General features: G+C 46.7%; 1 protein-coding gene across 1 annotated transcript in view; it reads right to left on the minus strand.

Moving 5' to 3' along the window:
- The window catches only part of PDE2A (phosphodiesterase 2A), a 231,246-nt gene that overhangs the window by 80,264 nt on the left and 138,749 nt on the right, over positions 1–12,233 (minus strand). Inside the window, 2 exon segments of the mRNA XM_060235363.1 lie at positions 6,440–6,459; positions 6,462–6,513. Coding sequence (XP_060091346.1) covers positions 6,440–6,459; positions 6,462–6,513 — 72 coding nt within the window.

A 12,233-nucleotide genomic window follows, 5' to 3' on the forward strand; every position in this document is an offset into this window, starting at 1 on the left:
TTGCTGAGTAGTCGGGTTAGAACGGATAAAAGGAAGTCCTTCTTCACCCAAAGGATGCTTAACACATGGAATTAACTGCCACAGGAGGTGGTGGCAGCTGCAAGCATAGACAGCTTCAAGAGGGGATTGGATAAACACATGGAGGGGAGGTCCATATTTGGCTATTAGCCACAGTATATTGTTGGAACTCTCCTTCTGGGGCAAGCGATGTTCTGTATTCTTGGTGCTTGGGGGGGCTTCTAGTGTCCTGGCCCCACTGAGGGACCTCCTGATGGCCCCTGGGAGTTTTTTTGGGGCCACTGTATGACATAAAGTGTTGGACTGGAGGGACCATTGGCTTGATCCAACATGGCTTCTCTTATGGAACTGGCTGACCACTGTGTGAGACAGGAGGCTGGACTAGATGGACCCTCCCTGGTCTGATCCAGCAGGGCTCTTCTGAGGTTCTTCTCAGGGGAAGGCCTCGGCCTCTCTGCCCTGTTGTAGGCTCTCCAGAGGAACTTTTTGGCCACTGTGTGAGACAGGATGCTAGAACAGATGGACCACTGGTCTGATCCAGCTGGGCTATTCTGATGTTCTTCTTAGGGGAAGGCCTCGGCCTCTCTGCCCTGTTGTTGGCCCTCCAGATGAACTGGTTGGCCACTGTGTGACACAGGAGGCTGGACTAGATGGACCCTCCCTGGTCCGATCCAGCAGGGCTCTTCTGATGTTCTTCTCAGGGGAAGGCCTCAGCCTCTCTGCCCTATTGTTGGCCCTCCAGATGAACTGGTTGGCCACTGTGTGAGACAGGAGGCTGGACTAGATGGACCCTCACTGGTCTGACCCAGCAGGGCTCTTCTGATGTTCTTCTCGGGGAAGGCCTCGGCCTCTCTGCCCTGTTGTTGGCCCTCCAGATGAACTGGTTGGCCACTGTGTGAGACAGGATGCTGGACTAGATGGACCCTTACTGGTCTGACCCAGCAGGGCTCTTCTGATGTTCTTCTCAGGGGAAGGCCTCGGCCTCTCTGCCCTGTTGTTGGCCCTCCAGATGAACTGGTTGGCCACTGTGTGAGACAGGAGGCTGGACTAGATGGACCCTCCCTGGTCTGATCCAGCAGGGCTCTTCTGAGGTTCTTCTCAGGGGAAGGCCTCGGCCTCTCTGCCCTGTTGTTGGCCCTCCAGAGGAACCGGCTGGCCACTGTGTGAGACAGGAGGCTGGACTAGATGAACCACTAGCCTGATCCAGCAGGGCTTCTCTTCTGTTCTTATGTCCTTGGACCTGTGCAGTAGCAGGGAGATGAGTCATAGGTTGACCCTCTGTTTGCTCCTATCGTTCTCCACCAGTGGCCCCCCCAGGCCATCTTTCTCGCCCCCTCTGCCCGTGAATACAAAAATATCTCTCCCTCTGCTGTGGAATCCACTTCCTTGACAGGCCCATCTTTCTCTCTTCCTCGCCTTGTTTTATAGTCAGGAATAAAAAGCTTATTTTATTCTGACAGGCGTCCGGGATTGAAATATAATCTTTCCGAGCCCGGTTGTCCCCCCCCTCTTTCTGATTTATGAAACATTTTACAATGTTTTAGCTGTCATTTGAATTAGCTCTGAGGTATTAACGGGTTGATTTTAATCGGTAAGCCGCTTTGGAAAGCCTTTTGGTTAGAAAGCGGTATTAAAAAAATGTTGCCGTTAAATAAATACATTGCTTTTTCATTCAGGCCGTTCTTGTGGCAACTCACGGGCGGGGGGAGAAAGCGGGGGGGGGCTCACTTTTTCTGGCACAGAGACTCTCAAATGACAGTTATTGATTTCTCATGGTACAGTTTCCGCTTGTTGGTGTTTGTAAAAACAAAAGAAGGTTTAAGAACCATCACCAGGCCGAAATAAAGAAAGGAGTTTCACCGAAAGCCAATAACAAACAATGTTCAGAAAGAAAATTCCACAAGATTACAAGGAATTGAGCGGGGTCCAAGCAAACGGCAGTCTCTCTGCTGTCATATACGTAAGAAGAAGAAGACGACATTGGACTTATATTCTGCCCTCCACTCAAGAGTCTCAGAGCGGCTCACAATCTCCTTTACCCCCCCCCCCCCCACAACAGACACCCTGTGAGGTGGGGTGGGGCTGAGAGGACTCTCACAGCAGCTGCTCTTTCAAGGACAACCTCTGCCAGAGCTATGGCTGACCCAAGACCATTCCAGCAGGTGCAAGTGGAGGAGTGGGGAATCAAACCCGGTTCTCCCAGATAAGAGAGCTATGGCTGACCCATGGCCATTCCAGCAGCTGCAAGTGGAGGAGTGGGGAATCCAACCCAGTTCTCCCAGATAAGAGAGCTATGGCTGACCCAAGGCCATTCCAGCAGCTGCAAGTGGAGGAATGGGGAATCAAACCCAGTTCTCCCAGATAAGAGAGCTCTGGCTGACCCAAGGCCATTCCAGCAGAAATACAACATAAATATAATTGGTTTCAATTGCAACAATTAAAGAGTTTGCTTGAACAGGACATCCAGAATTATGGAATAAGACAAGAACAAACAGAACTGGAGAGAATGCTGTTTGGTGAAAATGAAAAGCTGATTTCAGAGACATATAAACTATTAAAAGGAAGCGGAATTACTAGTAACATCATCATTGGGGACCGAGCAAGGTGCTCCTTTCGTTGTGAGGGAGCACGATGTTAGGTGTATAATGAAGGCAGTAAATTCTAGAAAGGCTGCAGGTCCCGATAATATCCCTGGTTGTGTGGTAAAGGAATGTGCAGGGCAGTTAGCCGGGGTGTGGACTGAGATTTTCAATCGTTCTTTGTCACAATCCATTGTTCCCACTTGTTTGAAGGCTTCCCTTATTGTCCCAATACCAAAGAGGACGCCAGCAAAGGTTTTAAATGACTATAGGCCAGTGGCCTTGACTTCTGTGATAATGAAGTGTTTTGAACAATTAGTTCGAAAATATATTATTTCCTGCCTTCCTGTTATTTTTGATGAATATCAGTTTGCTTACAGGAAAAATAGATCTACTGAGGATGCTGTTAATACTGTTCTTTATACTGCTTTATCGCATTTGGATAAAAAGGGGACGTATGTTAGAATGTTGTTTGCAGATTTTAGTTCTGCTTTTAATACAATATCACCCCATAGATTGTTGTCTAAGCTTAAAGATTTGAAGCTGTCGGACTCTATATGTGAGTGGATTTTGAATTTTTTGTCAGGTCGTTCACAAAGGGTTAAAATGGATGGATATATTTCCTCCGTGAAGATCTTAAATACTGGCACCCCTCAGGGATGTGTCTTGAGTCCACTTCTTTTCACTATTTACACATCTGATTGTGTTTCCAGCAGTCTGAGTAACAAAATCATTAAGTATGCAGATGATACAACGTTGGTAGGGCTCATCTCTGAGGATGATGAGTCTGCGTACAGGAGGGAAGTTCAACAGCTGTCCCTTTGGTGTAAAGTAAATAATCTTATTTTAAATATAAATAAGACGAAGGAAATTATAGTGGATTACAGGAAGAGTAGTTTGGACACCCAGCCGTTGTTTATTGATGGTGTTATGGTAGAACAGGTGACAGAATGGAAGTTTCTGGGAATTACCATGAAACAGGATCTAACATGGGGGGCAAATACTTTAGCTCTAGAGAAAAAGGCCCAGCAACGACTATACTACTTAAGACTCTTAAGATCACTACAACTGTCAGGGAGTCTGCTGGTTGCCTTTTATCATAGTTCCATTGAGAGCATTTTATCTTATTGCACGGAAGCAGAGAGAAGGGTGCTCCAAAGAGTGACGAGAAGAGCACAAAAGATTTGTGGATGTTCTCTCCCCTCATTGGTGGATCTGTATAATATGGCATGTAAAAGGAAGATACAAATGATCCTAAGGGACCATACACATCTGGGCCATTTGCTTTTTGAGATCTTACCGTCAGGTAGACGATATAGAGTGTTGAAGGCTAGGACAAACAGATTTAAGGACAGTTTCTATCCAAGTGCTGTGGTTAGGTTAAATGCAGGGTTATGAAGGATTATCTGTTTTAGATGTATTTAATGGTTTAAATGGTTTTAATGGTTTTATGAATGTTTAATGGTTTTATGAATGTTTATTTAATGGTTTAAAGGGTTTAAATGGTTTAAATGGTTTTATGAATGTTTATCCGTTTTAGATGTATTTAAATGGTTTTAATGGTTTAAATGGTTTAATGGTTTCAGATGTATTTAAATGGTTTATGAATATGTGTGTTTGATGTGTTGGTATGTTTGTGGAAGAGCACCTCATTTCGTTGCTCTCTTTTTGTGAGAACAATGACAATAAATTCATCTATCTATCTATCTATCTATCTATCTATCTATCTATCTATCTATCTATCTATCTATCTATCTATCTATCTATCGAAAATGGTCTACGGAAGATGAAGTAGTTAAATCACTAATGATAAAAAGGGGGATAAATATAAATAAGGAAATACAGATGGAGTCATGGGAATACTTAAGCAAAGAACTGTATGAAAATATCTACATGTTATAATATTAAAGAAATTGTTTCAAAATGTTATATAGGTGGTACATGACACACAAGAAACTGGCAAAAATGAACAATCAGGTATTGGATGTTGGAAATGTAAGCGCCATGAAGGATCTTTCTACCATATGTGGTGAACTGCGAAAAGGTGAAACAATTTTGGCAAATGATTCAGCAAGAGATTTCGAAAGTTTTGGGATATAATATTAAAAAGACGCCAGACATCTTTTTGCTGGGATTACAAATGGAAACATTTCAAAAGCAAGATAGAACGATAATTTGGTATATGCTTTTCAGCTGCACGGACATTATATGTGCAAACGTGGAAACAAGACAAAACACCAGAAAGGTGGGAGTGGACTTTGAAAGTTACACATTGGAGTGAAATGGACAAACTTATGAGGAATCTTAAAAGAACGAGATCTAGAGAAGTTTAAAAAATGAGTGAGGAAAGTTTCAAAAGCATATTGAAAAAGATGGACCGTTAAAGGACATTTGGTGGTCTTTGACAATGGTTAATTTTTAAGAAACTATATATGGATTCCAGTTTAAAAAAATGGGATTATTGGATTGTAACTTTTTCGTTTCTTTGTGAATGAATAAGAAGGACTATCATGAAGATGGACTATAATTATAGCCTTTGGTATTCTTTTTTTGCTTTTTTATGAAGAAAGATTCTTTAATAGATAGAATTTATTCTCTATATCAATTTAAATAAAATAGTAATAGGGAGTTGTTTGTTAAGGGGGTTGGTTGGCATTGCTGGGGGTCACCAAAAGGGGTTGGGGTGGGGTGGAGAAAATGTTTTATATGTGTATTAATTTTGAATAACAAATGATAATACGCTGCTACAATATATTACATTATGAACATATGAAGCTGCCTTATACTGAACCAGACCCTTGGTCCATCAAAGTCAGTATTGTCTGCTCAGACTGGCAGCGGCTCTCCAGGGTCTCAAGCTGAGGTCTTCCACGCCTATTTGCCTGGACCCTTTTTTGGAGATGCCAGGGATTGAACCTGGGACCTTCTGCTTCCCAAGCAGATGCTCTACCACTGAGCCACCGTCCCTCCCCATTATAATAAATTGTTTGACCAAACAAACAAAACAAAAAAAAACGGTGTTTCATAATTGGACCGGCCTGCCTTTGTGACACTAACTTGACTTTGGCAATTCTTGCTTTATACGCACGGTAGCGGCAACGTTTTACTGACACTCCTTTTGTATTTTTCCCGGTATGGCGTTGTGTGGTGATAGATGGCGATTTTTGGAGTCATTAGGATTATTAGAGCAATTCGGATACATTTTCATTGAGTTTTGTTACACGGAGAGTTGGCTGTGGATTTCCGTAGCCTTTTCTCCCGCCGTAGTCCTGATACTGCTGCGACACGCCAATGGTGAACAAAGCAGGCGTCAAGGTGGCAACTTTAAGACCAACCAAGTTTTATTCCGAAGGCACGCTTTCGTGTGCCTCTCTAAGCACACTTCGTCAGACGAAGGGATCAGATATTGTGGGCTGAAATACAAGCAGTTGGTTGATCAAGCGTGCAGAATGATCGCACGGTAAACCAGGGTGCTTGGCCATTTGGTCCGGATAGCCGTAAAAGGTAATAAAGTCCTCTGCCAATTGGCCATTTGGTCTGAATAGCCGTAAAAGGTAATCAAGTAATATTACCTTTTATGGCTATCCAGACCAAATGGCCAAGCCACGCGGCTGGACTCCTGCTTTGTTCAGCTACTTCAGACCAACACGGCTGACCGCTTGGATCTACAACCAATGGCGAGCCAGTTCTGACGCAGACGTGTATTGCCACTGTTTCTGTCTATCAAATGAAGCCAGCTTTCTGAGGACACGGGAAGCCTTCTTTAATGGAGGATAGTCCCAGAGCTGGCAACCACAGAGAGCAGGGACCTCTTAGGAGCTCAAAGCTTTGGTCTAACTCACCTGGCAGAACAGCTGGTGTTGTCTTCAGATACCAAGAGAAGGCAGCAACAGGGAGAGTGGGTTTCCTGCTTCAGCTGAGAGAGAGAGAGAGGGAAGTTTGTTAGCAATGCAAACGAGAAAGAGATGTGCTCCATTTCCAGGGGTAAGTCCTGAGCAGGTGGTAGGAAGGTCAGCTCTGGATCGGGGATGGGCTGGGGCCTCTTCCTCCTCCTCACAGCCTTTCTTCATAGCCGGTTCTGGTGCACAATGGGCTGGAGACTAGTCCAAGGGTCAACATTACTGACTTTACTGACCAAATTTTTTTTTTAAAAAAAAAAGCCCTGGCCCAAAACATGCAAATTTGCTGAAAAATTTAATTTCAGTCAATTGATAAAATAGAACTGGGATTTCATTAAAAATTATTTTATTATCTGGCTTCCACCATCCCCATGGCCAGCCATAAGACACCTTTTTACTGCATTTTTAAAGATGAAAATAGGAGAATGTTTTCATTATAGTACAGAATTTAAGAACATAAGAGAAGCCCTGTTGGATCAGGCCAATAGCTCCTCCAGTCCAACACTCTGTGTCACATAAGAACATAAGAGAAGCCCTGTTGGATCAGGCCAGTGGCCCCTCCAGTCCAACACTCTGTGTCACATAAGAACATAAGAGAAACCCTGTTGGATCAGGCCAGTGGCCCATCCAGTCCAACACTCTGTGTCACATAAGAACATAAGAGAAACCCTGTTGGATCAGGCCAATGGCCCCTCCAGTCCAACACTCTGTGTCACATAAGAACATAAGAGAAACCACTGTTGGATCAGGCCAGTGGCCCATCCAGTCCAACACTCTGTGTCACATAAGAACATAAGAGAAACCCTGTTGGATCAGGCCAGTGGCCCCTCCAGTCCAACACTCTGTGTCACATAAGAACATAAGAGAAACCCTGTTGGATCAGGCCAGTGGCCCATCCAGTCCAACACTCTGTGTCACATAAGAACATAAGAGAAGCCCTGTTGGATCAGGCCAGTGGCCCCCTCCAGTCCAACACTCTGTGTCACATAAGAACATAAGAGAAGCCCTGTTGGATCAGGCCAGTGGCCCCTCCAGTCCCACACTCTGTGTCACATAAGAACATAAGAGAAACCCTGTTTGGATCAGGCCAGTGGCCCCTCCAGTCCAACACTCTGTGTCACATAAGAACATAAGAGAAACCCTGTTGGATCAGGCCAGTGGCCCATCCAGTCCAACACTCTGTGTCACATAAGAACATAAGAGAAACCCTGTTGGATCAGGCCAATGGCCCCTCCAGTCCAACACTCTGTGTCACATAAGAACATAAGAGAAGCCCTGTTGGATCAGGCTAGTGGCCCCTCCAGTCCAACACTTTGTGTCACATAAGAACATAAGAGAAGCCCTGTTGGATCAGGCCAGTGGCCCCTCCAGTCCAACACTCTTTGTCACATAAGAACATAAGAGAAGCCCTGTTGGATCAGGCCAGTGGCCCCTCCAGTCCAACACTCTGTGTCACAGAAGAACATAAGAGAAGCCATGTTGGATCAGGCCAGTGGCCCCTCCAGTCCAACACTCTGTGTCACATAAGAACATAAGAGAAGCCATGTTGGATCAGGCCAGTGGCCCCTCCAGTCCAACACTCTGTGTCTCATAAGAACATAAGAGAAGCCCTGTTGGATCAGGCCAATGGCTCCTCCAGTCTAACACTCTGTGTCACAGAAGAACATAAGAGAAGCCATGTTGGATCAGGCCAATGGCTCCTCCAGTCCAACACTCTGTGTCACACAGTGGCCAAAAAACCCAGGTGCCATCAGAAGGTCCACCAGTGGGGCCAGGACACTAGAAGCCCTCCCACTGTGTCCCCTCCTCAAGCACCAAGAATACAGAGCATCGCTACCTTAGACATTAGAACATGAGAGAAGTCATGTTGGAGCAGGCCAATTGCCCAACTAGACCAACACCTGTGCTACACAGTGGCCAAAACCCAGGGGCCATCAAGAGATCCACTAGCAGGGCCAGAACTCAAGAAGCACTCCCACTGTGCCCCCCCCCCAAGCACCAAGAATACACAGCATCACTGTCACAGCCATAAGAACATAAAAGAGGCCATGTTGAATCAGGCCAATGGCCCATCCAGTCCAACACTCTGTGTCACACAGTGGTCAAAACCTAGGTGCCATCAGGAGGTCCATCAGTGGGGCCAGGACACTAGAAGCCCTCCCACTGTGCCCCACCCCAAGCACCAAGAATACAGAGCATCACTGCCCCAGACAGAGAGTTCCATCAATACCCCATGGCTAATAGCCACTGATGGATCTCTGCTCCATGTTTATCCAATCCCCTCTTGAAGCTGTCTATGCTTGTAGCCACCAATTCCTGTGGCAGTGAATTCCATGTGTTAATCACCCTTTGGGTGAAGATAGAAGGACTTGGGAGCCTCTAGGTCATCACCCCCCCCCCACACTGAGCGCCCTCCCCTCCCCAAACCCCACTTGCCTCAGACTCAGCCCCCAAATCTCCAGAAATTTCCAGAGCTGGAGTTGGCCACCTTAGACAACAGCTGCTCTTCGGTTTCTTCTTTTCTACCGCATCTCAGCTGCTTGCTCTAAGACTACAGAGGAGGGCCTGGGGCTGGGGTCAAGGGCTCCACCAGCTGCAGAACTTGAACTCCTAACCCGCTCCCGCTTGTGCCTGCGGACGCATCTTTCTTGGCAAAAGGGAGCCCCCTTGAACTCTCCTGCCACAGAGGCGGGACAAGGCCCTGCAGCCAGCGGAGGGTATTTGTAGCTGCCGCCAAGATAGATCCGTCCCCAGCGATGCGTTTTCCAGCGTTGTAAAAATAGATGATAATAAAAGGGCCCAAAGATGAATCTCGCTTTAACGGTGGGCTTGTTTCGATCTCTCTTGCAACGAGGACAGAGCACCGGCAGTTTGGTTGCGGTCACGGCTGCAGCCTGACACTGCCGGGCGGGGGAGGGGGGGCATTTTATGAGGCTCTGAAACAGGGGCTGTAATGGTTTGACATGGCATCCGCAGATGGTGGAAGCCCTTGATGACGACTGATTTCTGGATGGAACTGATGAATGCTCACCATCAAGGTTTCAGTGGAAGCAGTAAAAAGGGAGTGACAGTAGAGGTTTGTGGGGAATCACAGAATGATAAGAGTTGGAAGGGAGCTCCAGGGTCATCTCGTCCAACCCCCTGCCCAATGCAGGAAACTCACAAACACCTCCCCCTAAATTCACAGGATCTTCATTGCTGTCAGATGGCCATCTAGCCTCCGTTGAAGAACCTCCAAAGGAGAATCATAGAATCACAGAGTTGGAAGGGACCTCCAGGGTCATCTCGTCCAACCCCCTGCACAATGCAGGAAACTCACAAACACCTCCCCCTAAATTCACAGGATCTTCATCGCTGTCAGATGGCCATCTAGCCTCTGTTGAAGAACCTCCAAGGACGGAGAGCCCACGACCTTCTGAGGAATCATAGAAACCTAGAGTTGAAAGGGACCTCCAGGGTCATCTAGTCCAACCCCCTGCACAATGCAGGAAACTCACAAACACCTCCCCCTAAATTCCCAGGATCTTCATTGCTGTCAGATGGCCATCAAGCCTCTGTTGAAGAACCTCCAAGCAAGGAGAGCCCACCACCTCCCGAGGAGGAAGCCTGTTCAACTGAGGAACCGCTAACTCTTTTGATTGCATTTCAACCCATTGGTTCTAGTCCGGCTTTCTGGAACCACAGAAAACAATTCCACACCTTGATGGACCAAGGTTAGAATCATAGAATTAGAAGGGACCTTCAAGTGTCATCTAACAATGCAGGACACTCACACTCACAAACACCTCCCCCTAAATTCACAGGATCTGCATTGCTATCAGATGGCCTTCTAGCCTCTGCTTAAAAACCACCAAGGAAGGAGAGCCCACCACCTCCCGAGGAAGCCTGTTCCACTGAGGAACTGCTCTATCAGAATCATAGAATAATAGAGCTGGAAAGAACCTCCAGGGTCATCTAATCCAACCCCTTGCACAATGCAGGAAACTCACAAAGACCTCCCTCCTAAATTCACAGTATCCTCATTGCTGTCAGATGGCCATCTAGCCTCTGTTCAAATACCTCCAAGGAAGGAGAGCCCACCACCTCCTGAGTTGGAAGGTACCTCCAGGGTCATCTAGTCCAACCCCCTGCACAAACTCACAAACACCTCCCCCTAAATTCACAGGATCTTCATTGCTGCCAGATGGCCATTTAAAATCCTCCAAGGAAGGAGAGCCCACCACCTCCCAAGGAGGAAACCTATTCCACTGAGGATTCGCTCTAACGGTTAGGAAGATTTTCCTAATGTTGAGCCAGAAACTCTTTTGATTTAATTTCAACCTGCTAGTTCTGGTCTGACCTTCTGGGGCCAGAAAATTGAGGTGGGGCTGAAAGGGCTCTCACAGTAACTGCCCTTTCAAGAACAGAGTCTCAGAGTGGCCTACAATCTCCTTTATCTTCCTCCCCCACAACAGACACCCTGTGAGGTGGATGGGGCTGAGAGGGCTCTCACAGCAGCTGCCCTTTCTTGGACAACCTCTGCCAGAGCTCTGGCTGACCCAAGGCCATTCCAGCAGCTGCAAGGGGAGGAGTGGGGAATCGAACCCAGTTCTCCCAGATAAGAGTCTGCATACTTAACCACTGCACCAAACTGGCCCTTTCAAGGACAACTCCTTTGAGAGCTCTGGCTGACCCAGGGCCATTCCAGCAGCTGCAAGTGGAGGAGTGGGGAATCAAACCCGGTTCTCCCAGATAAGAGAGCTATGGCTGACCCAAGGCCATTCCAGCAGCTGCAAGTGGAGGAGAGGGAAATCAAACCTGGTTCTCCCAGATAAGAGCGCTCTGGCTGACCCAAGGCCATTCCAGCAGCTGCAAGGGGAGGAGTGGGGAATCAAACCCGGTTCTCCCAGATAATCACTGCACCAAACTGGCTCTCTTAACTACAATGATCATTGGAATGTATTTGAATGAATGATATATATTTTTCAAGGTATTGTTGTATTGCAATTGTTACTTTTCATGTTTCCCCCCCTTGCGTGATTCTCATGTGGTTTGTGCGCAGCTGGGGATTGGCAACCGTAGCAGGCAAGCAGATTGAGACAGATAAAAAATGGAGACATGCCCCCCCCCCCACCGGGCTGGCTGTGGGACCCTTAGAAAAAGCAGGGCACTTCTCTGGAAGGTCTCCTTCAGAACTCACAGCTCCAAGGCCCGGCGAACTGCGAGTAAACTCAGCCTCTAATCTCCTCAAAGCTTTGGCAAACAAAGGATCAAGTGATTTGTTAATGTGCTTAAATACAAAACAGCTGTAAAAGCTTCATGACTTGTATACCGTGCAGCGAACACACTAGGACGTTTCAAGGCAACAAATCAACTGCTTTTCATTAAGGGACTGCTATTTCTAATGCCTGTTTTTAAAGGGTGCTTTCAGCCTGAAAACCGTCGAATGCAGTTGTTAAATGCCGTTTTCTTAGCCTGAGAGCTGTAGGAAAGAGCACCGAAGAACCGATCTGACGGTCAGGAAGTTCTTCCTAATGTTGAGCCGGATTTAATTTCAACCCGTTGGTTCTGGTCCTGCCTTCCGGGGCCACAGAAAACAATTCCACCCCATCCTCTAGATGACAGACCTTCAAGTACTTGAAATGGTGATCCTAACACCCCTCAGCCGCCTTCTCTCCAGGCTAAACATCCCCAGCTCCTTCAACCTTTCCTCATAGGACTTGGTCTCCAGACCCCTCATCCTCTATAGGACAGCCCT

Source organism: Heteronotia binoei, chromosome 3, assembly GCF_032191835.1.
Source record: "Heteronotia binoei isolate CCM8104 ecotype False Entrance Well chromosome 3, APGP_CSIRO_Hbin_v1, whole genome shotgun sequence".
Taxonomy (NCBI): Eukaryota; Metazoa; Chordata; class Lepidosauria; order Squamata; family Gekkonidae; genus Heteronotia; species Heteronotia binoei.